General features: G+C 35.9%; 1 protein-coding gene across 3 annotated transcripts in view; it reads left to right on the top strand.

Moving 5' to 3' along the window:
* Positions 1 to 25,936, top strand: part of RALGAPA2 (Ral GTPase activating protein catalytic subunit alpha 2) — a 316,728-nt gene that overhangs the window by 101,085 nt on the left and 189,707 nt on the right. For all 3 annotated transcript variants that reach the window (XM_045529190.1, XM_045529188.1, XM_045529189.1), the window contains exons 17-20: positions 9,268 to 9,405; positions 11,220 to 11,317; positions 16,408 to 16,498; positions 17,858 to 18,034. In XM_045529190.1, the coding sequence (XP_045385146.1) occupies positions 9,268 to 9,405; positions 11,220 to 11,317; positions 16,408 to 16,498; positions 17,858 to 18,034 (504 nt within the window). The remainder of the gene's footprint in view (positions 1 to 9,267; positions 9,406 to 11,219; positions 11,318 to 16,407; positions 16,499 to 17,857; positions 18,035 to 25,936) is intronic.

Here is a 25,936-nt window from a genome sequence, read left to right as displayed (position 1 = left end):
TTTTATTCTATTTTCATAATAAAACACAGTGGCCCCAAGGAAAATTTTTTTTTCTAGTGTGGCAGGCAGTGTGTTAGAGTCCTTTTGGAATTTTTATGAAAATGTATTATACTTTAACCTGAACTGCCTCATGCTTTTTTGCTATAGCATTTGCTGGTAATTATCCTCTTATTTACGTGCACCTTCTATTCTACTTCTTCCTTCTTTCCCATCATTCTCTCCTCTGAGGAGAGACCCAATTCCTAATTAACAGGCAACTTTTGAGGATGCTTATTCAATGGTTTCCTTTCTTATTCCAACTTCTTAAAGCTCTTTTCTTTTGTTACTGGATCCTTAAAAGAAAAGGATCAGAAATTTGTGACAAAGGTGGCATCCTGCCTGAGCTTCCCAGCCTACCTGCTGTCCCACACAGTTCTTGAATCACAATTATAATAAAGTTATAAATTCAAAACACTTTTTAAATTTTATTTCCACATTGTAATGAACAGCAAATTATAGTACAATGCATATTCTATATGCCACTACTTGGCCAAAACATAGCCATAGAAGAGACTGCATCTTAGCTTTCAGTTTTATTGTATTTTAAATCAGCAATATGGGAGAGGCAATAGTATGTTTTAGAAAGTAATCTCAGTGCAATTATGCTAGTAAGGTTATGTTTATCAGTGCTTTCAGTTGTCTAAGAAGCAATGATTAAAAAGTGCAAAAACAAGCACTTTTTAAAAATCATATAAAGGTATTTGTGGAGTTTGTACTTAAAGACAATAAGCCTGGTCTTTGTAGGATTAAGTAAATTAAAAAAAAACATTTACAGGTTTAATAACCTTTAAAAGATAATGAAGATGAGAGCTGTCGAGTTGGACAGATCTATTACATTTATGTATTTTTATATATGTGTGTATGTATAGGCACATATTTCCTATTGTAGTTTACATTTTAAAAAATTATAAAATACTGGCCAGGCGCGGTAGCTCACGCCTGTAATCCTGGCCCTCTGGGAGGCCGAGGCGGGTGGATCGCTCGAGGTCAGGAGTTCGAGACCAGCCTGAGTGAGACCCGGTCTCTACTAAAAAAATAGAAATAAATTATCTGGACAACTAAAAATATATATAGCAAAAATTAGCCGGGCATGGTGGCGCATGCCTGTAGTCCCAGCTACTCGGGAGGCTGAGGCAGTAGGATCGCTTAAGCCCAGGAGTTTGAGGTTACTGTGAGCTAGGCTGACGCCACGGCACTCACTCTAGCCCGGGCAACAAAGTGAGACTCTGTCTCAAAAAAAAAAAAAAAAAATTATAAAAGACGATGAATATTTTTTGTTACCTGCAAAAACAGTGGTCTTTGAAGATTTTATGTCATGCTATTTTATAAATTAATCTGTAGAGACTAAATATGAGGGTTTTACTCAGTTCTATTATTTTTATATTGTGTAATAACCTACCTTTTCTTCTTTAAAAAGGCCCAGAATATTTTCATGGTAGATTTATGTAGAGACCACCTTTTTATGAGAGAATGGCAACTTGCGAAGTTCGTTTCTACTTTTAGCAATAAGATATTTCTTATGGAAGACCCATTTAAATGTAACTTTCTTCCCTAATCCCTATAAGGAAATAGTTTATTACATAATGACTTCCCCCACAGATTTCACCTAGATAGAGAAAATATTGCCCATGGTGGCTTGAAGGAAATATAAAATAAGCAGTTGCAGAGTAGAGAAATGACAATTAGTTTAACAGAGAATGCAGTAGTTTATAACTTATAAGGCCTGGCAAGGGGATTCTTAAAGAGTTATAAAGGAAAACTCTGTCCCTGAGTATGAATAGTGATAAGCGTCTAGATGTCTAAAGTGAGACAGCAATCAATGCAGTCTTAATTTCCACATAAAACATTCCATATTTTATTATTTCTGAAATATCTAGTGATTAATTTTGGAAAAATACATAACACTCAAATGAAAAGTCTGACATTGAGAGATGAACAAATCTTTTAGGAAATTTGAAGTTAGTCAGTTTGACATTTATGTGGAAGTTTTCTTTTACATATTACACTACACATATGTGAATTATACTGTACTCATTTTGCAGATAGTCCTTTTACTGGGAATTCTAACAGGCAAAGGATGGGGGAAAGGATAGTAAATAAAAAGTCTCTTTCACTTTTTGCAAATGTGTCACTGTCATTTGTAGTTCTGTTTCATTAATGTTAACCAAAGTCACATAAAAATAATAAAACAGTAAGTAAACCTTTACATTTTTGTTTTAGGATAAAACTGATTTTACTGATTATGGTTTTACATACATGAGGCATGTTCTCGTGTGTCCATCCATTTTCTCCAATGTTTATCTGACTAGCAGTATATAGAAAATTTAAGAGCATCATAAAGTTGACAGTAAGGAAATAATGGACTTGATAAGCATGAAATGTGTTTTAAAGGGTAGGTTTCATGGAGATTTTACCTTGTCTTTAAAAATCAAATCTTTTAATGTTCAACTTGACTTTTATCTGTTTTTGAGCTTTTAGGACATTTTCTAAATGATTAGCTTTTGAATACAGTCAGCTCTCAGTAAACCAAGTTCTGAATTATTTTTTTATAGAAGAACTTTAATCTTAGGCCAGATATTCCCTCTCTCGCTGTGGTCTTTTTGTGTGTATCCTTTAGGAAGGGAAAACTGATTACGATGTCTGCCCAAATAAACAACCCAAATGTGAGTCTGATCACAGGCAGAAAAAAAGGAAAAGCTAAAGCTATAAAGCATTACAAAATAAAGTCGATTATTTGTGGATTGCCCATTCTCCTATGTCTGACTGAAAGTTGGCTGTATTTAGAAACTTTGATTAAATACTGTGCTTTGTACTGATTTCCTTTAAAGTTTAAAATGACCTCCTTTAAATGTTTCAAGAGAGCCCAGAAAAACAATAATAATAAAAAAGAAGTGAAACGTTCTGATGTTCTTCTGACATAATTGTTACTTTATCTCTCCTGGAAGCTAAGCGAAGCCAGTCTATCAGCAACTGTGTCCACCTTTCTGAGGCTTTGCCTGCCACTAAAAGCGTCCCGCTCCTCCTTCACACCGTGAGCGCTCTCTTACCTGGTCTCTCTTACTCTTCTTGCTCTCACAGGCTGTCAGGTACTGTAACGCTGTCTCATGTATCCATCAGTGTCCCTGGGCTTTTCCCACTTGCCTCTGGGCCTTGCTTCCTTTGTTAATATCCCCCCATCACACATGTGTGCCTGACAGTGCATTCATGGTTAATTCCTTCTAATGAATACGAATAATTGTTTGTATGTACCTTGACATTTAGTAGCAATTAGTCAAGAAAAATTTCTATGGCCCCGATGATCTTTGCATTCACAATTAAGGGGAATAGAAGGATTTTAAACCCATAGTTTTTAATAGGGGGAAATGTGATGCCTGCCTTAGCGTGTCTTCTATAGAGTGCCTTAGAAAGTGAGGGAATTTTCATAAAATGTTACAAAAGTTTGAGCACGTCAGCGTTAGAATGCTTGCTGTGTCTTCTGAAAAGTGAATAAACTGGAGAAATTATGCAGGTAAGAGTTCCTTGGAGTTAAAAAAAAAGTTATATTTATATATAATGTAATGATTGATTATGCAGATGCATACTACTATTGAGATTAGAGTGAAAAAAAAATGTAAAAAAGTGATAACTTCCAAAACCAAAAAACATTGTGCCTGTACAATTAAAATTGAATTTAACCATGTGTGGTTTACATACGGTGCGTTTTTTATTAGTATGTTGTAGCACCAAATGTGATTTTTGGCCTAGTCATTTCAACAAAAGGATTTACTTTGCTCTACAGTGAATAATTACATGTATGTCTAATTATTTTTCAGTGATTCTAAGATGAACTGAATCTTCCTACTAAAGAGAAATATTTTCATAATCTTTTTTATTTTCAGGAATTTGGCATTGTACATTAGTATTTTTTTAGTATTGAAGATAGCCTAATTGTGGCTTTCTGTAGTACTAAATTGTGTTGTACTGTGGTTTAGCAAACCAAAATTAAAGCTTAAGTCATCTGATGAATATGTAAAATACTATATTATTTAATTTACAGAATATAAGGGAAGAATTTAGTTTTACTGAGACTAAAGACTGTAATGTTTCTTAGAAAACTCCTTTTCCCTAGTAAATACTAAAGGTGAAAAGCATTAAGAATGGTACTTGGGAAAATGGTCACTAGTCTATTAAATTACTTATGATTATTAAGTGCTTGATTATTTGGTTTTCAAAAAACAGCTGTTGCTTAAAGATGATTAATAAAGTACTTAAAATAATTTTGTTCTTTATTTGGCTGATATGTCCCCTAAACGAATTTTTTTATGGTGAAAAACTTTCTTATTTCACAGTCTATTTTTTTTCCATATTGTTTCACTAAATTTTTTGCTAGTTTGTTCAGAATATATTCTCACAAGAAATCTCTTCCTATTAGTAATCTCATTTTGGAAATGTTTGTTCTCATTCAGTATTACATTTTGTTTTACTAAGATCTTGGTTCCTATGTATACACAGTTCCAACAGAAGTTGAATATGATTTACAGCAGTGATTCTCAACTAAGGACAATTTTGGCAATGTCTGGAGACATTTTTTATTGTCACAAGTGGGATGGTGCTACTGGCATCTGGTGGATGGAAGCCAGGGTCGCTGTTGAACACCTGCAATGCACAGGACAGCCCCACAGCAAAGAATCGTCTGGCCCAAAATATCAATAGTGCTGAGGTTGAGAAACTCAGAGTTAGACTGAAGCAGGCTGGGCTGGGTCTATATATTTTCCAGCCTTTGCCATCCTTATTTCTGGTTTTATAGCACAAAGGGTGAAAGAAAGGTCTTAGGGGTTTAGTGACTTTGAGAACAATCTGCCATTCTCTGTGTCATCTGACAACTGCAGTGGTGAGCTCCTTCTTAGTCTGATGCTATTTATTCTTTACTATTTAAAATGATGCCATTGTCCTTTGTGACGGTCTTATCAAGAGATTGGCCCAAGGGCAATGTATGTCAATCCCCAGTCTTAGATTGTACATTCTCCACTGATTGGCACATTAGAATATGAATTTGTGCTCTAGTTAAATCCTAGTGTGTAGGCATATCCTGCTAACCTATTGCTAGATAATATGCAGACACTTTTAATTTTACTTTCTGGCCACAAGTTCTTTACCATATCAATGATTGCTAATTTTGTTTTCATTTAAGTTAAGATTTCTTGTTTTTATTTCTAATGTATATGACTATTCAATCCACCAAAATTGTTTTTAATAATATAAGCAATAGAGAATTACTTACCTTCAGCCTTGTTATATCTTATTCTGATCTCCTTTTGGGATTCTATTTGGTGGCAGCAGAATTTTGGGAGGGTTGTTTGTATTTTGGAAGAGTCACAACCCCCTGTTTCCATTGATATGAATAGATACATAAAGAAACACATGGGAGGTAGAACTGGCACTTTCCATGATTTCCCTTTTTTCCTTTGTGAGAACAGTTCCTTCCAGCTGTTTTGCAATTTTAACTGCTTTTTATGTTGGGACATTTATCAATCTGTAGCACTTACAGGCCATGCAGATGGTAGATTTTATTTTTCTTTTAGGAATATTGTAGTAGTAGTAATTAGAGGATGAGCAGTTTCCCCTCATTCTAAAAAGACATATTGAGACCTAATGGAAAACCTCTCTTAGCTGCCTCTGCTTCTGGCTTCCAGGGAGTGCTCCTTGCCAGAACCTGGGCTGATTCACCTTTGGAAAGCTTGACCATGTGAGAAACCTCAAGATGTTGAGTTGATATACATTTCCTGTGCTTTTTATAGGGGCAAGTTGGTGGTATCATGCACCATGTTTTAAAAATTAGGAAATTACACTATTTATTTTGCTTATGCAACCTTGTACAAGGGGTAGATGGAACCCAGAATTTTGATTATTGGAGAATAAGCCTCATTGCATTTAATAAGATTAATTGAAGAAACCTTAGATTAAAAAGTGAGTAAAATTGCTCGGAAAAATAGTAAGACATGTATAAAAAGTAGAAGTTACTGAAGAACTTATACACTTTAATCACACTGACTCTTCTCTCAGTGGGAAAAAATGAAATTAATTAATCCCTATTTGATCATTTTTCTGGTGTTTTGAATGGAGTTTTAGAAAGTAATGGTTTAGCAATTATATTGTGTAACTTACACAGTCAAGAGATGAGAAAGTTAGTGCCTTTAAAATTTGGGTTATTGGGATTATGTAGTCTTTAGAGAGAGTAAATGATTTGGTGAATCTGAGATAAAATTTATAATAGCTCTTTGAAGTTATTCATATAGAAATTGTGTGACATTCAAAACAGAATGTATTAGATCTCCTAGGATTTATAATATAATTTTTAAATAACTTGCTCTTTTTCTATTATAAATATCAAATAATCCTGTATCTTGATGTTTGCATGTCAGTGCTAAAATGATTTTCACTTGTTATGGAATAGCAACTGCTCCAGCTGACAATATAGAATGGGAGCAGCTTTACCATAAATTGCTCCTTCTTAACAAATAAAATGCCAGGAGGGGGAGCCCAAGAACTACTTAAAAAGGGAAAAAGTATTAAGAAAATATTTTGTCCTTCGTTTATACAAAACATGCATTGAGTATATACTTCATACAAAGTATGAGAAAAAACTGAGCAATGTGCAATTATAAGTCATAATATTGGGTAAAAATTATGGGATAAGGAGAATTGAAAAATTTGTTTCACACTGTCTCATTTGACAGTCAGTTACAGGAGTAGCTCAGGGCCCCAACAACGCAACAGCACACTAGGTATTGTGGCTGTCCTCCTTCTTCCCATTGCAGTCACTGATGCTCCTCTCTCTGCCACTGATGGTTATTTCTACAAGCTTGGACTTTCTCCATCTGAGAAGTCCCTCCTGACAGTTTTATAAAAACAAAGCCTTAAAAGCTGCGTTATGCCAGCCTGTTGGGAAGACAGACCAGCTGGTGGTGGCAGGCTCTTCATCCGTCTGCTGTGCTGAGGACCAATGGGGACACTAATTTGGAAGCAATGGTGCTGTGGCTGTATTGCATCCCACCAGATGGCGATGTTCTTTATCTTTAGAAAGACGCTGCCAGCGTTGGCTCAGTTCTTATTTGCTTCTGCTCATAGCCCAGAAACCAACATCTATCAATTTTTGGCAGCAGGTTTAAGGGAATAAAACACACTCTTCCCACTATCTATAAAAACTGGCACTTGCCAATTATTTTTTAGAAAGTTAGGAAGCTCTTGGGCTCCCTCTACTGATGTTGGATTAACACTGTAGGATCATTAGCAAATATAAACTCTTCCCAGAAGGTTTCATCATCTTACGTAATTAGAATAAACAATGAAAGAAGACTGCCGGAAGGGCTGGCCCGATGGTGTCATCTGGCTTCTGTTGCTGAAGGCTGAAGAGGCTAGAAATAGACCTGAGGAAAGGGCATAGTCTGTGCTTTGGGATGTATAGGTATATAAAAAATTTTGTACATACGCCTGTGTTTCTCTGTGGAAAACTTAGCTGTTCAAGAGAAGAGGGAGGCAGAGACAACCTGGGAAAGACGAGGCTTTAATGGGTCTGTTGTTGCTCCCTTGGTTTATCTTTGCTTGTACTCTGAACTCACTTTCCCATCAGCATCCAAATTTAGACTATGGTCTAGTACTTTGAATCGTAAGTGAAGGATCACACAAATTTCATAGTTTTAAGGTCTTTAACTATATCAGTATACTATAAAGTGGAATTTTCATTTGGATAGAAAAAATAAAGCAGCAACCCTCTGTTGAAATCTTGTATATTTAATTTAGAATCTTCCTCCATAGAACTTCTTGATTAGGTTGAGCCATGACTTTGGTTTATGGCTCGGGTTAAAGGGTTGCACAGAGGGTGGCCCATTGGCAGCCAGTCTCCATTTCTGGTGAGGAACTGGGTGACACAGCCAGCTGAGATAATACATGCTGAATTTTGATCAGCCTCTTCTTAGTTGTAGCGAAACTTTGACTAATTAAAAGTTTTGGAGAATATGATGTTATAGTTACGTGGATTTAAAGTTTTATGACTACATCAGTGAGTATAGAGTCTAGTGAGAAACACAGTAGTGGGGTTTACACACAAAGGGCCATGTGGCAAGTCCTGTAGGGGTCTGCCCCGGGCAGCATGGGAGGAGGGACGGAGCAGGTGTGCAGCTAGTATAGGGGAGGAAACAGGAGGAGGAAGAAGAGCAGCAGGTGCCAAGTAGGTTAGTATTGCTGGAGACCAAAGTGAGATATGGCTCCGTGTGGGGAGATTGTTGTGTGGGGTGAGATCAAGGAGAGCCCTGTGTTCACCCTGATGAGCACTGATTTGACCTTCTACTGATAGAGGGCCTCACAGGGTTTTAAGCAGAGTGGCATGGTCAGATCTTTATTTTAGAAGGAGGGCCATGTGGAGGATAGATATGAGGGTGGCAAGAAGAGGGGAGCAGTGACTAGTTGGCTGAATATTAAAATAACCTATGGAAAAGATGATGCAACCCTGAAGCTGTGACTCTAGAGAGAGAGAGGGTAGGGTGATTGGGATAAATGTGCCTTGGATGGTCTTCAGAGATTACAATGAACTGCGTAGTTTAGAAATGAGTTAGGAGGAAACTCATTCTCTAGGGGAATATGGTTTGTAATAATACTAGCAAGAGTATCCAGTCAGAACTCATCTGTGGTTTTCTGTTTTATGTCATATATGTATTGATTCTCTAAAAATACCAGTGGATCATTTTTGTGCTTTAGTGATTAATTCAACATTGCATTTGGTGATATAAGCCATTAAATAATTATAGCATTTCATTTTGGACAGTAAGCATTTGTGTGTTAAAAGGAATAATGTAGTTGAAATTCCCATGTTTTCTTTCATCTTCCTTTAGGGTGTATGTGTGTTACTTTCTACTCTCGTCATATGTTAATTACCCGTTTTGTGCATCTCTTGGATCTCTGGATCTGTCTTTCTTGGCATGCCTGCCCCTAAAATTCTAAATGACTTTTATAGTTCTTAGTCATTTTTGTGGCCCTTTTCCTCCTTCACTTTGACTGAAAAATAAAAGGCTTTATAGAACTTAAGAGGAATATGTATTCTTGGAGTAGTTTAGCAAGTGTAGGAAACTGATGATGTAAACACAGATTTATCTTACTATAAAATTCATTTTTTAAATTAATTGTTTTAAATGGTGAAAGTATTTTTGAAAATCTTTAACCACAGCCCTGCATATTTTGTGTTAATGCTCACAGAAGTGGAAGAGTGTCAGCAGTTGGAAAATGCACCTGCAGCTGGATCTGGTCATCTCATGGTGGGACAGCCCCAACAGGTCCTTCGGAGCAGCAGCACATCTGACATCACTGAGCCACTGTGCTCAGATTCTTCTCAGGGTACACGATGTCTCCAATTGTTAGAACAGAACTGTAGATATTGGCTGGGGATAAAAAGCTGCATATAGTATTGCTATCTACATTTGTTCTAAATATATTTATTTTGAGGGGATTTACTTTTTAATTTAATTGCAAGGATGTGATTTTTGGCAAAGAAATATTTTCACTATTTATTTTAACATATTTTATCTAAATTTTATATTTTTATATATACACATCCCACTTTTTTCAAGGTTGGCATGTTTGAGGCCTAGAAAGGAGTCCAAGCGGCTCGAGTAGGAGGGAGGCAGAGAATGATACAAGACAGTCAGGAGGGGCATCACGTTAGGGAGAAGGCAGGGCGGCGCAGGCTAAGGGGAGGTGTGGGGAAGGGGCTACAAGAAGAGCTGGTAAAGTTGAAAATAAGAATACAAAGCCGACCGGACTTTTGAAAAAGTTTATTAGCAGCTTGCAAGCTGTGCCGAGGTTGAAAATAATAACTTTTAATAGCATTAATCTACATGGTTTCTCCAACATTCAATAACAACAGGGTGTGGAAAGCAAGGAGGCAGATGGTTTGACCTGTGAACAGTGAATAATGTATTTTACAGTGAAAGCACATGTTTAAAACATATCTAGTATCAGGGAATCTACTTATTCTGTTTTAGTGTCATGAGTTAATTAAGAAATAAACCAACCTTATTAATCAACAAGTTATCTGATATCTCTCAGTGTTAGGGTCATGCTAGTCTTATCAAATGAGTAAGGAATTAGTCCCTCTTAGAAATCCTCTTGAAATAAGAAAACATTATAAAAATTAAGTTGAGAAAAATGTATTATATAAAAGATTCTACTCTTTGAAAGGTTTTGTATAAGATTATTATTTTTTTCCCTTAAATATTTGGTAGAAACCACCAGTTGCTGAGAGTTTTCTCATAGAAAGATTTTAAAATATTCATATTTTAACAAAATTTCAGTAAGAGAGGAGGAATATGTTCAAGAGATCAGTTGTACAATATGGTGACTATAATTAGTAATAATATATTATATTCTTGAAAATTACTAAGAGTAGATTTACGTGTCCTCACCACAAAAAATGGTAAGTATGTGAGATAATGCATGTTAATTAGCTCAATTTAGGCATTCCACAATGTATATGTATATCAAAACAGCATGTCATATCTGATAAATAAATATAACTTTTATTTGTCAATTTAAAAAATTTAAAAGTACAGTTAAAAAAAATTATAGGACTATTCAGATTTTCCTTTTCCTATTTTGATTTGGTAGATTGTTTTTCTAGAAATTTGTTCATTTATTTTTTTCAAATTTATTGGCTCTAGATTATTCATAAAATCCTCTTATGATCCTTTCTGGTGTTTGCACACTTCGTGATGGTATTCCCTTTTTTTTTTTTTAACTGAAACTGGTTATTTGTGCTCTCGTCAATCTTTATTCTCAAGCAGTACTGAGCCACCTGACTGCTCTCTTCTTGCTGTCGGCTCACCTGGCCACCCCAAGCAGCTTTTCTCTGAGATACCCCCAAGGACCCCAGGGTGGTCTTGCCGCCCACCCCTGTGCTAATGTATTGCACTAATCGAACACGTTGGCCACAGTGAACAGCATCTGGTCTGCTGTCTCCAGAGCTCTCTGTGGGCCAGAGACCAGGTCTAGAGTGTGGACTTGACCCATAGGCTGCCAATTTGCCAGACTCTTAACTTCTGCTTTTACGTGTCTTAGGATATTTAAATTCAAAAGCTACCCATATGTGAAATTATTTTCCAATTTTACCATCTGAAACATTCCTTCTGTCAATTTTTTTTCCATATTTCTAGGTCAAAAGGTAGAAAATGTACAGAATTTGAGTTCTTCAGAGCCGAAGCCTATTCAGGAGAATAAAGGACCTGTGAAGAGAGAACATGAAGGAATACCAGTAAGATATTTTCAGAACGTATCAGTTTGTCATTAAAAGTAAACATATAAATTATTGTACAATAAATACATTTCTTGGTGGCAATGACACTTAAAAAAATTACTTTTTTTCCATTTAGACAAGTTATAGGCCCAAATGACCTTCAGACCTTTTAAGATTTTTCTTGCTTTGTGTGTCAAATTAGTCACATTACAAAAATAGGAAAAAAAAATAACATGAAAATGGAATTTGCTGCCTGGACTGTATATGGTACTGTGTATTTTTAACCTACATTTCGGATTCCCCATTCCTAACATGAGTAACTAGATAAGTGAGTATTCTCAAAGATCTGTTAGGGTTTCTTTTTAAAAAAAAACATAAAGTTGCATTTATTGATTTAAAAAAAAACAAATATAAAGTATAAAGAAAAAACTTTAAACATAACCTGTAACTCATTTACACAGATAACCCGTATTTATTAATTTTTAAAAATGTAGTATATAGGCCCTTTTGTTACAGCAAGGGAGTCTGTTCGCCGTTCTGTGGCAAATGTATCTTGCTCTTACTTTGTATACCTTTATCTTGTTCTTGCTCTGTAAATCTATCTTGTCCTTCCTCAATAAACTTCATTTCACGCTAAAAAAAAAAAAATGTAGTATATATTCATGGAAAACTCAAACATCACAGAAAGGTAATAAAATAAAAAGGGACAGCCTGTTCCTACTCCTGCTTATCTGGAAGATAACCGCTGTTAAGTGTCTTGTTTCTTTATTTTTTAAAAGGGCACATACCAGCTTACATTTGTATGTTCTATTTTTCAACAATGAAATAAACACCCACAAACCCACCCCAGCTTCAGAACTGGAATATTTCCAGTGTTGTTTTTTGGCCTCTACGTTCCATATCCCCACCCTCTGCTGCCTCCCTCAGAGAGTGGCATTGGCTGGGCTTAGTATTTATCATTCCCTTGCTTTGCTCTATAGTTTTGCTATGTATGTATGTATCGCCAAACAGCCTAGTCTTTAGTTTTCTTTATTTTTGAACTTTTTAATAAAGTTTTTAATAGTTATATTGTTGCTTTGTTTATTCAGTTATATATTTCTGAGGTTTATCTACATTGTGGCATGTGGCAGTAGTTCAAGTTTTCTGTGGTGTATTATATTCTACTGTGAATATACCACAAGTTATTTTTACATTTTTTTATTGATGGACATTTAGATGGCTTCCAGGCTATTTGTTTTTATGATAACTATACCTACATACATGCTTGTATGTGTTTCAATATCTACTTTTTAAGTTCTTCCTACGGTGACATGGTTATCTAAGAGTGGAATTAATGAGTTGTAGAATAGAAGAATGTTCTTCTTTACAAGATAAGGCCTGTTTTCCAAAGTGGTTGCACCGCTTGTATTTCTGCCAGGAATGTGTAGAGTTCCTATTCATCTACATTCTTGGCAACACTTTTTGTATTCAGATTTTTATGTTTTTATGAGTCACGTGAGTGAAAATGGGATCTCTTATTTTACATTTCTCAGATTACTAATAAGGTTTAAAATTTTTCCATGTATTTATTGGCCATTTTTATTTCATCTGTGAAATGCTTACTGATGTATTTTGTCATTGTTGATTTATCTTTTCTTCTTTTATTTACATTAGTTCTTTGTTTAGGCTGAATGCTGCTCCTATTTTGGTTATGTTTTTAGCAAATTTCTTCCAATGTGTGGTTTATATTTTCACTTTCTCTATAGTGTCTTTTGATGAACAGAAGTTCTTCATTTTGATATTCTCTATTATCATTTTTATGGTTAGGGTTTTATGGAATTTTTAAAAATATCAACTACATAGGGATAAGAATATTACCTTGTATTTATCTTATAAGGATTTTTTTCAGTTTTGCTTTCACATTTAAATATTTCATCCATCTGGAATTGATTCTTGTTTATAGTGTGAGGTAGGGATCCAATTTCATTCCCCTCCATAGATAACTGTTTTGTCTCAGGTCCCATTTACTGAATCCATTTTTCCTTTATTGATCTGAAATGCCACCTTTTCTCATACATGCTATTTCCCAGATGTGCAAGGCTTTATTTTGACACTTATTTATTTATTTATTTATTTATTTATTTATTTATTTATTTATTTATTTATTTTGAGATACAATCTTACTCTGTCACCCGGGCTAGAGTGCAGTGGCATCATCATAGCTCACTGCAACCTCAAACTCCTGGGCTCAAGTGATCCTCCTGTCTTAGCCTCCTGAGTAGCTGGGACGATGGGCATGCACCACCATGCCTGGCTAATTTTTTCAATTTTTAGTACAGATGAGGTCTTGCTCTTGCTCAGGCTAGTCACAAACTCCTGACCTCAAATGATCCTCCTGCCTTGGCCTCCCAGAGTGTTAGGATTGTGCTTCTTATCTTGATTCATCAGATCTGTCTTTCATCAGTTCAGTAACTCTCTTTACTCTGCTCTTTAAAATTTCTTCCATTGGGATTTTTAATTCAGCAACTATACTTTTTGCTTCTGAAAGTTCAAATTTATACTTTTCAAGCATATTTTATAATTTCTAATAATCTCTTGTTGCTTGCTCATTTTTTAAATTCTCATCTTTTATTCCTTTAAAATGTTCACAAATTGCAATTCTGAATTTTTTTCTGATTGTCTGAAATCTTTGGGGTATTCTAAATTTGTTGTTTCTGAGACTCTTATACATAATGATTTATTCTCTGACGTTTGGTGATTTTTGATTGTGAGTTCCTAGATGGCTGATCTTAATCTGCAGAAAATCTGGATGTCTAGATTGATGAAGTTTCACCAGGACAACATTTGCATTTGTTTCTTCCACCACTTAGGGACTTCTACATAAATCCTGGGATCTTGGTCATTTTGCCACTGACAGTGGTAATGCTGGATTTACCTTTAAAATAGCCCCATTTCACTGCTGTGGTTTCTGCTCACTTTTGAGGGGGGCATGTGGATGTCTTGGAGGTTTCTTTTACTTCTTGTGAGCCCCAAATTGCAACCAACGTTTTTATATGCGATCTAATTCTTACGGCTGGAGGGTATTTTGTCTCTCATACAGTCAGAAGCAGGAGGGCCTGCATTTTGCTTTTCAACTAAGGAAATATCCAGAGTATATTTCCTTTTAGCACACTAGATATATATCATCCTTCTAAAAGGCTATGTAATAATTTTTTCATATAGTGTTAGAGTTCTAAATATTTTATTCATGGCCTACTTCTTTTTTTAGCTTAATAATTATTCTTTCATTTAATTATACATCTTTGTTGCCCCTTTTCATTTGTTTGCTTCTTTTTTTTTTTGAGACAGAGTCTCGCTGTGTTGCCCGGGCTAGAGTGAGTGCCATGGCGTCAGCCTAGCTCACAGCAACCTCAAACTCCTGGGCTTAAGCGATCCTACTGCCTCAGCCTCCCGAGTAGCTGGGACTACAGGCATGCGCCACCGTGCCCGGCTAATTTTTTCTATATATATATATATATATATATATATATATATTAGTTGGCCAGATAATTTGTTTCTATTTTTAGTAGAGACGGGGTCTCGCTCTTGCTCAGGCTGGTCTTGAACTCCTGACCTCGAGCAATCCACCCGCCTCGGCCTCCCAGAGTGCTAGAATTACAGGTATGAGCCACCGTGCCCGGCCTGTTTGCTTCTTTAGTATTTATCCCTTTTGTTGGCTTATTGAATTCCAGATTTTTTTTTTTTTTTAATATATACTCTGCAGTGGGGGGCCTTAAATTTACACCTTGACTCCTAGCTTTATTCTCTATCTCAGCAGTTTTGGAATTTTATTGCCCCATTATAGGACATTTTCTTTGAATATTTAGCTCAGAGATAAAAGTTGAAATGTCAGAAACTTCCTCAAGTTCATTTGTTCGTTCGTTCCTTCCTTTGGTTTGTCATCATCATTCTCATTGTCACCTAGATTTATACCCTTTAATTTTCTTTCACTCCCCTATGCAGCTGATTATAAGCTCTTGCCTGTCATTCTGTAGCATTTCTCTTATTTATCTATTCTTCTTCTTTCCACCAGCAAATGCCTCATGCCCTCATTCCTAAATTGCCATACCTTTTCCATAGCTATTTTCTTCTTCACCCTGATCTCTCCCACAGATAACTACTAGATTTATTTTTCTAGTTATGTTTTTAATCACAATAAGCTATTTTGTGTAACGTATAGTTGCTCAGTTTGTCAATATTTGGTCAAAAGTTCTAAACCTAAGGTCTAGGGCCCACTGGCAGCTGTCTCTTTTAGAAGGTCTGCATTTCTTCTTACCGTTTTCCTTCTTCACTTGGTGCCCTGCACAGCCTGCTGTAATCAGCTTCTTTTCCTCCACATTGAACTTTCCTGTTATCACTCAGTGCTTCCTCCCCCGAATCCCTTCCTGTCTTCCCTCAACCACTTCATGTCTATTGCCTTTTTGAACGACTCTCCTGTAACTGTGAGCCTAGTAAGGTAACAGTTTATTCTTCATACCTTTCAGAGAGAGTTTATTTGCATGTTTTGCTTATGTACATTGTAATTATTTTGCGTAATTTGTGTATGTTTTGTCTCTCCAAGCAAATTATAAATTTTTAGGGAATGCAAATTGCCTCTTGATTTTTTTTAATCCTTTGTATTTAATACAAGGTTCAGTGTTAAGCAGTGCTCAGGAAATTCTGTTGCACGTTACTAGAAAGACACCTTGAGTGGACTTTTAGAAGTCTGGGTAGAGTTTGCGCTTTCCTTGCCAGCACATTCACCATTTGTGTGGGTGAGAATTGAGTTCACTATATATGTGTGCTTGACTGGAGGAAGAAATAGAACTTTAAGATAAATTACTTCCATATAATTTGGCATTCTTTTCTAAATCAGTTTAATTGGATGTCAGTAGACAAAGTAGAGGATATAAAGTTTCAGATCTTGAGTAATATGTAATTCAATTATAGTAATTTGTGCACACATATCCTTCAAATGGAAAACACTGTTCCATTTTTGTTGCCATTATTATTGTTTGTTTCTTTTTCTTTAGAAATTTGGGCTAGAAACATAAGTCTCATAAAAATTAATACTTTCGTGTAATAAATAATATATTTCTTTCTGTCTGAAGATCTTAGTTCGAAGAAGCAGCAGCCCTGCTGAGTTGGATTTGAAAGATGATTTACAGCAGATGCAAGGAAAATGTGGGGAAAGACAAAAGAGTAAGTTCCAGGAAATGTGGTCTGTGTTCATCTAACTACAGTGTTGATGTGTTTTGTTTTCTTTGTGCTTTCTAATTTGAGTGATATGCTATCAATTGAAGAAAGATGGTTGTGAAGTCGGACATTTTTAACCCTGAAATCCCAGGATTAATGAAAGGTTAATCCACACATACAATAAAACAGTTTCACTCAGTAACTTGTACCTGTGAGGCCTGTCTTTCTACCTCTGTGGCTTTGTCCAGGTAACAAGCACAATAGATGCTAATGGCTTGAGTGAGCAGACAGACCCAGAAGAAAAAATTATCTTCCCCAGAAAGTTCCCACAGGCTAAGAGCAAAAAGCTTCAGAAGTACATTGATGTCAGTGGGATAAGTACTTTAAAATTTGATTGGAATCCTGAGAAGTATTATCATATATATAAAATATAGCCTTAGTACTCTGCTTTTCCGAGGTCAGGTGCCAGGCCACCTCCTTCTCAGAGTAGCATAGTAAACACTTCTTCTTGATGGGGGCAGAGGAGCTTTCCTCTTGCTCCACCTTCACCCTATTGGCTTGGAGTTCTGTGGAAGATGAGGTTTGGGGCTCCACAGATTGGTCATCTGGTTACTGAAACAACTTTCAGTTCTTCGCAAGTGAGTAGAAGGCAGCAGATTGGAAACAGTGAGGCTGGGAGACTGTCAGCAGCAGATACAGAGAGAGCTGGAAGGGTGAGCAGACAGGAAGTGTAGACACATAAAATTGTTAGGAAGTAGACAGGAGACTTTGAGGAGCAGAATTGCCTAGGTTTTTTTATGTGAGACTTGATAGCCTGGCCTCATTATATTACAACATATTAGAAGTTACTGTTGTTTAAAGGGGAGAATTTCTGTTGTAAAAAAAATTTTGTATTGAGACACCTCATCCCCAAATGACCCTGAATGAGTCACCCTGGATTAGGTCTACAGCATCTTTAGACTCTGCTAGCTGGCAGAATAAACTTGTGTTTGTGATGGGATCACTTATTAGCTTCCTCTACTCACTCTCATTCTGTCTCAGAAAACTTTAGGACTTGGTGTAATCTTTTGAGTATATGGGATACTGAGTGAAGACACTTTGAAAAGAATGCCACTTGAGTGGTATAGAATGGTGCTTGTAATGACTATTAAAGCCCTGTACTTGGAAGATTTATTTTGTTGACCACGTACGTGGGTACTTTTTGAGCTCCTATCTAGTTCTAGGGGTTCTGCCCAAGCCCCTGAATGATTCCTGCTGTGTCAGCTGTTTAAGTCTTTAATTATTAATACTTGCATATCAGTAATTGTGAACATTCTGATTTTCAGCTGTTTGTTATCTCAAACTTTGCTTCTTCCATCGTGCCAGGTGAAAGTACCAGCAGTGACACAGGTCTGGGCTATAACAACGAGGCAGAGCTATCCGTGAGCCCATGGCAGACCTGTGAGGAAGACCAAGAGCTGAATACTCCCACAGATGTTGTGGCTGACTCTGATGCTCGCCATTGGTTACAGCTGAGTCCCACTGATGCTTCAAATTTAACAGGTATTACATATTTGAAAAAGGGGCACCAGTCCGAACAGCTGGAAGATCCCAGTGTTTCCTAGTTATAAGAACTCTAGGGATCTTTTGGCACAATGTGATGGAAGTGCCACCTCCAGTTACATTTGTGTGGCATCCCTGACTAGCTGTTCATGATCAGTCATGAATTCTTGGAGTCCTGTATGTAAAGCGTTCTAAAACAGTTACGGAAAGAAGTTTGCCATGCTCATGACCACTGTGTACCATGGGAGGAAGTAATGGTATTCGTGTCAAGCCTTTGCCATCCCTGATTGAATTTGCTCTACTCTAGAAAGACTGAAGAGTGATTTTGTCCAACTTACATGTGTCATAAATCCAGGATAGCTCAAGGGATTTAGATAGCTTATTGATTACTATTTTTAAAAATTTTTATTAGAAAGTATTTGATATAGACAACGTAAGTTGTGACATGCACAGTGTGTAATTTATGGAGCACAGTAACAAAATGAATAACAGTGAGTCTACTACCCGACTTAAGAACTAGAACAGCACCCAAACCAGTGAGGTCCCCTAGAGGCCCTTCTCAATTCCCTTCTCTTCTCCTGTCACTGTAGCCTAAATGTGTTTTTATACTAATACTCTTGATTTCTTTAGAGTTTTAGCATGTGTGTATGTCCTTGAACAATATATCATTTAGTCTTGTTCCTAAACTTTAAAATAAAGTGATGTCATACTCTGTGTTTTTTTGCAACTTTTTTACCCCCAGTATTATGTTTCTAAGATTCATGCATAGACTACAGAGCCGAATTTTTTAGGTCTGCATCTAGGCTCTGCCAAGAAATTGCTGGGTTGGGTGCCCTTGAGCTAGTTACTTAGTCTCTGTTGTTTAATTTCTTTACCTGTAAAATGGGGATAATTAAAGTCTCTACCTCATAAGATTGATTAAAGAGCAAATGAGTGAACATCTAAGTCAGGTACACAGAACAGTGTGTGTGGAAGTGCTCTGCAATTTTACGTGTTCACATGTACACACATACACATGCCCACACGCGTTGTGTGACCCTGGGTAAGTGAATCTCACAGAGGCTCAGCTTCCTCACTCAGCACTTGTGACCAAGCTGTTGAGAATGGGGACACCAAGGAGGAGTTGGGTTTTGTTTTGCTTTGCTTTGTCAAGTGCCAGGAGAGACTAATGGTCTCAGGAACTCAATGTGGGAAATGCTGACCAAAGCCAAGACCTTCCTGGCTGCCACATTCATGCTCACACACAGATAGCTTGTACGAAAATAATCACCACCACAAAGTAAACACATGGCACATGTTAAGTAGACTGCTATCAAAATGCTAAAAATTACTTTAAAATTATAAAGATTAAAATTTTAACACAAGTAATTTTTTTTTACTAAGCAAACGTTAATTTCTTCTATGATATAAAATTTAACAAAATCTCTGATATTTTGGGAAATTTTCAATGGAGGAACATTAGTACAAAATTAACATATAAAAGTGGTATTGGATAAAATTTTTACAGACTAATGATTTTGACTACTAATACTATAAATTTATATAGGATTTAACAGTTTACAAAGAACTTTAAGGCACCCTCTTTGATTCTGTATGGTGAGCAGACCAAGTCTTAGCATTTCTGTTTCAGACATAGGAAACTAAGACCCTGAAAAATTGTGTTAATCAGGCTAGAGAGTAAGCTCCAGAGATGGAACTGGCTTCCAGAGTGTTTTGACTCCACTTGCAGTGCTATGTCTACTTTTTCCCACTACTTTGCTGTTAAAATTACAACTGTAAAGCCCTTTGAACTACTTGGGAATCGTTACAGATTATCCCGAGAGAAACTCATCATTGTGGTACTATATAAGACAATACTTACTCTTCAGTAAGTTGAATTTACTTAAACATGAACTAATTTTAATTATTTTTATTGAAAGGAAAGAAAATTAGGTGATTACTTCTTTTGTCTGTCCTTTAGAAAGATTAATTTTGATCCCGTTTCAGAGTATGGGATCAAGTTGGACAGCTCAATTTAATAAGCTTGTATGAGGTAATTTTATATGATGCACTCTATATTGTGATTAACTCCTCCAAATACTTAGCTCTTCTTTGAAATACTAATAGAGAATCAGTACACTCAGTTCAATAGTTCATCTTGTCATCTGTGAAAAGGACAAACTGTAATATGATAAGGCTTAAGGATTATCACAGTTCTGAATTTAACTTTCTGTTCTTAAGAGAACAATTTCTTCATAAATGTACAAAATAAAACTTATATTAGGCTGATCTTTAGGACATGCAAAGAGAAACAATTTGAGCATATCTTTGTTTCTCCTTGAATCATTCTACTAATTATCAAATGCTTAGAATAATAAATTACTTCTAAAATCTTAAATTCTTTCATCACTGACAAGGTAACAGTTTACTTTTATATTTGCTTTCTTATTTAAATCATATCATGTTTGCTGAAAATAACAGCTAAATTTATTGTGTGTTGTTCTGAAATGTGCCTGGGATTTGTTTGTTTTGTTTTGTTTTGTTTTGTTTTGTTTTGTTTTTGAGACAGAGTCCACTCTGTTGCCCAGGCTAGAGTGCCATGGCGTCATCCTAGCTCACAGCAACCTCAAACACCTGGGCTCAAGCATCCTCCTGCCTCAGCCTCCCAAGTAGCTGGGACTACAGGCATGTGCCACCATGCCCAGCTAATTTTTTCTATATACATTTTTAGTTGTCTACATAATTTCTTTCTATTTTTAGTAGAGATGGGGTCTCGCTCTTGCTCAGGCTGGTCTCAAACTCCTGAGCTCAAATGATCCACCCGCCTCGGCCTCCCAGAGTGCTAGGATTACAGGTGCGAACCACCACATCCGGCCGATTTGTTTTAATGAGATGTGGTAAAACACACAGACATGGAAATGACTGTTGTGAAGGAAGCAGTTTATTATACTCACGGGTCCCTAAAAACAGGGGCCACATGCACCAGCATCAAACAGGAGGCAGAAGAAACAAAACATGGGTAACAGCCTTTATTGTCACTTTTACTAGAAAACCAAGGCAAGGCAGAGTAAGCAGATTTAGGAATACTGGTGTGAATAATTTTAGTGGGATCTGGAGCATAGGAACTGTCCCTAGTGGCATGGTACCTGGCCCTGGTTGATTAGGGTGGAGGATATCAACTTGGTGTGTTAAAGCTATGTAAAGGAGGTAGTTGGAGGGAATGAACTTTGGATTTGTTGGTTTGTATATGAAAGACATGCTTCCTGGTGAGTTGTCTGCTATCTCTAGCTAACCCTGGAAGGGGCAATCCCTTCCTGATCAGCCAGGCATTAAGAATACAGAAAATAAGAAAATATAGTTAATACATACATAAATTCAGTTCTGTTGGGATAGTGATTTGGGGGAGGGGGATATGTATGACTCTACAGTTAAGAATTGGTATTGCCACTTACCTCATCCCTTATTTAGCAAATAAGCTTATGATCTAGAAATACTGATTTAGATGCTATGAGAAATAAAAAGATGCATAGGTCATAGTCACTATAGTCTTAAGAGCTTACAAAGAGGACAGACGGTAAGACATTTTTGCTGATAGTCACAAATAATGTGATAAGTGCTATAAGATGTACTTAAAGGAAGTTATAATCACAGGGATAGACAAATACAGTAATGGCATAGAATATAAAGTACAGAACTGAGTGCACACAGACATGGAATCATGATATATATGATAGAGATGGCTTTCTAGATCTGGCAAGGAGAGAATTGTTCAACAAATCCCTGTGGGACAAGTATTTAGCCATGTAGAAAAAAAAAGGAAACAGAATCCCTACCTCACACCATGCCCAAAGTCAATTCCAGAGGGAGAAAATATATAAATATGAAAAGGAAAATCTAAAAACTTTTGGAAGGAAATATTTTCTGGAAAAAAAAAATGTCTATGATCTTAGGGTAGGGAAGATTTTCTTAAATGAGGGAAAAAAAGCTAATCATAAGAAAAGTATTAAGCATTCAATCTTAGCAAAATTAAAACTTTCTCCTTATTACCAGAGAAATTTTAAAATTTCTGTGGTTTAGCAGAACACCAAAACATAGAGGTTGGCTTTGGTGCTCTCTCCTTTCCAGGTTCCTGTCAACTCAGTGATAAGTTTTAAGGTAAGGTTTAGTAAGAAATTTTATCCATCTTATTGGTTTAGTTGGGAGGACCCAGGGTCTTCTATTGAAACATAAAATCCAGGAGGAGAGAATTGTTACCTGCTGTGTTCACAGCTGATTCTTGGCTCCAGGAATGGTACATGATGGGAGAGAAGCATTCCTTAAATACTTGAATCAATGAAGAAATATACTTTAAGCTGCAGGCTATTATTTTATATAGCTAAAAATAGCAATTAAATTTTAACTTTTCAAAAATAAGAAATGTGTAAGAGAGTTTCAAAGTCTGTTTTGTTTAGTGTATTTATCACAGCCCTGCATCTAAATGTTATAGAAATTCTTTACCACTTCTACTTTAAATTATAGCTGTGAATGTGAGTTACATCTCCTGTTACCTGCCACGAAAATTGTTTTTGCAGGAAGGATTTGTTAGCATTCTCTGCCATCACACTCATTTTGGCATTTTTAACAGCCTTTGATCTGTTTTGAAGTCATGAAATATTATAAAGAAAAACAACAATGGTAGTTACCATGGCGTTGTTAGCTCACCTTCTGAAATCTTTACTGTGAACAATGAATGTCCCTGGAAAGCAGACAAGAAAGGAGTCAGGCCACAGTGTTGGGCAGCAGAACTCCAACCTGCTGCTTCTCACTTTGATCATTGATGTCCAGGCCTGAATTTTCTGGCCCTAGAATTAAGATGTTTCAATCAAGCCTTTGAGTTTGTTTAGTTAGTTCTTAAAGGGAAAATTCATTTTCAAAGACAGAGGCTATGTTTCTTCAGCATTCTACCAAGCCTATATAAAACTGTGGCTGTATAAAATAGCCATTTGGTCATTAGTGCCTGTTTTGTCAATTACAAAGACATATTTCATGGCTAAATGCTTTCTATATTTTCAAGTTCTAAACTTTTAGATTTCTCTGTAAAAATCATGTATGTGTTTGGAGAAGGATGGCACAATTTTGTTTGTAAGAGTTTCCACTTTAATAAAAAAATCTTAAACACCTCTATAGCGATACTAGGCTAGCATACTAGCTTGTTAATGAAAAAGAAAATAAATATTTGGTATTTTTAGGGTGAACATGAAATGTTCTGAAATCTGTCAAATCCCCATTTCTAATTAAGTGCTCCTTCACTAAGGAACCATCTACATGTAAAATGTCAGCATCTGTTCTGTTACTTATGCCATGAGCGGAATAATTTTGGGCAAAAGCATTCAACTCATTACCTTTTTTTTTTCACAATAATATTGAGGAAACTCATACAGGCATTTCAGAAACTTATAAAGGCGTCAAGAGTATTTTGATAATGTGATGGAGGATGTCAGCATTTTTCACTGACAATGAAATTTTTTCATTGAGGCATGCATTTTTCTGAGTGCAAAGCAATATTGAAACAGATTTTCTACATGGGATCCTTTCATACCTGAGGATGTATTAGTTGGGAGGTAGGAAGGAGGTACAGGTAATGATGTAACAGGCCTACATTTACATGGAGTGGTTACTCAAAGCTCCAGTGTGATTGGAATGCTGGGGGCTAATCTCCTATTTTGAATGGCTGCACTTTGGGGATGGGGATTGGGGATGGGACAAAGCTGTAAATTATCCAATCCCATTACTTCCCTCCGCCAAGGGATTAAAGACACCATGACATTCTTTATGAGAGAAATAAATGCCATATTATGTTGCTTGTTCACTTGGGGCTTATGTTGATTCATAAGCATTCATTAACGTTTCTGCATACCTTCTCAGACTAACAGATACTTGATACTGCACTTACTTTACACATTTAACATGAGGAGGATGAGTCTCTCTTCTGATGCCTTATGTGAGTCACAGAATCTAGAATGTCCATAATTAGGCATTTTGCCCCCTGTCTTCCAGGCACAGTCTGTAGGAATTCCAATTTGGATTGTATCTGCACATTTTAGTGTGTCTCCTCAATTGAGTGTGTGATACTTCTGTGGGAACTGCAAAAGTAGTGTTTTCCTCTAAGAAGGAACAGTGCATCTGTGTTTGGGAAGGCCTTTACTTGACACTGTGTGCCATCACTATTAAATCCTTTATTTCAGTGTCATGAGATCTTTCCATCACTAAGATATTAATAATAAGATGTTGGCAGCCATGTTTGGATCTGCCCTGGCTCCTTTTTGGATTCATTCCTTTTTGCCTCTTGTTGCCCTTGTCATTCCTCTACTTGAGTTTATCAGATCTAGAGATTGTGCTTCAGTTTCTTTGATTAGGCCTTAAAAACACCAACAACATACATAGTCAAGATGATACTCAGTGGGGTTGATAAGTGCCTTGAAACTAGACAGTATTTGTATGGGGTGAGGAATAGAACTTTGTGAATAATTATATTAATAATATACTGTGCTCTATTCAAAAAATTAGGAAATGAATATCAGAATAACATGTAGAAGTTAATTTTAAAAAGGAAACTTATAAAGCTAAGAGCATATATGCATATATTAGAAAGCAAATAAACACTAGAGAAGATAGCCAAAAACCATTTTTTAAAAACAATAATAAAAATAGACAAACAGGCAAGATTGATCAAGGGAAAAATATTGGGAGTGAAAAAAGGAACAACTACAAAAACAAAAACAATATAAAATTTAAATTGTTTTAAAAACACTATAAAATTTAAATTGTTTTAAAAACAATATAAATATAAATTTATAAATTCAAATAAATCTATGAAAATAAAGGGTAACTTCTAGTTTTACTGAACCTTCAAATAAAAGAAAAACTTTATCTTTTGCATCCCATTACATAGAAAGAGAAAGCTCTCTAACTTCTGTCTACCTTGTGTAACCTTGATAACAAAACCAGACAAGGTCAGTATGAAAAAAACAAAATTAGAGGCCATCTCACTTGTAAGCATATAAGCCAAAAATCCTACATAAAGTGTTAGCAAATGAAATTCAAGAACACTGGAAAAATAGCATACATCAGAACTAAGAGAATTTCATTCCATGAACGCAAATGTGGAAAAAAAAAAATGGGAAAGATATCAGACAGATCCCAGTTGAGGAACATTCTGTAAAATATTAATATCTGACCAGTATTCCTTAAAACTGTCAAGGTCACCAAAAACACGGAATGTCTGAGAAACTGTCAGAGACAAAAGGAGGCTATGAAGACATGGCAACTATTTGTTATGTGATACCCTGGATGGGATCCTGGGACAGAAAAAAAATTTGACAAAACGTAAGGAAATATCAATAAAGTGTGGACTATATAATGTTTCAGTATTGGTTTGTTAATTGTAACAAATATTCCATATGAATGTACGATGTTAATAATAGAGGAAACTAGGTATGGAGTATATGGGAATTCTGTACTATCTTAGCAATTTTTTATAAATCCAAAACTATTTTAAAAAATAAAGTTTATTTTTAAAAAAGTAATTCAGGGAAAAACTGTCAAATAGAAAATAAATGCATTAAAGCCAGACATAAAAATTGTAAAATAAGAAAATAAAATAAGTGACTTTTAAAAACAAGCCAAAGAAATGAGTGACAAAGGCATTAAAATAAATCCTATTAAGGCATATCCAGTTAAAGATAGTAGAGTGAACAAACACAAATAGCCCTACTTATTCTCCAAACTCCACCTAAGCCACATTGGAAGGATTTATGTTATTAATAATTAAGACATAAATCCACAAGGACAAAGATGGCAGGAGAAAGACAGTAGCAACCAACTTTTTGAAGTTACAAAACAGGTGGCATGTGGTAAATGAATTGGCAGACCCGAAAATATTGA

This window comes from Lemur catta, chromosome 17, assembly GCF_020740605.2.
Source record: "Lemur catta isolate mLemCat1 chromosome 17, mLemCat1.pri, whole genome shotgun sequence".
Lineage (NCBI taxonomy): Eukaryota > Metazoa > Chordata > Mammalia > Primates > Lemuridae > Lemur > Lemur catta.
This window is presented reverse-complemented; position numbering and strand designations above follow the sequence as displayed.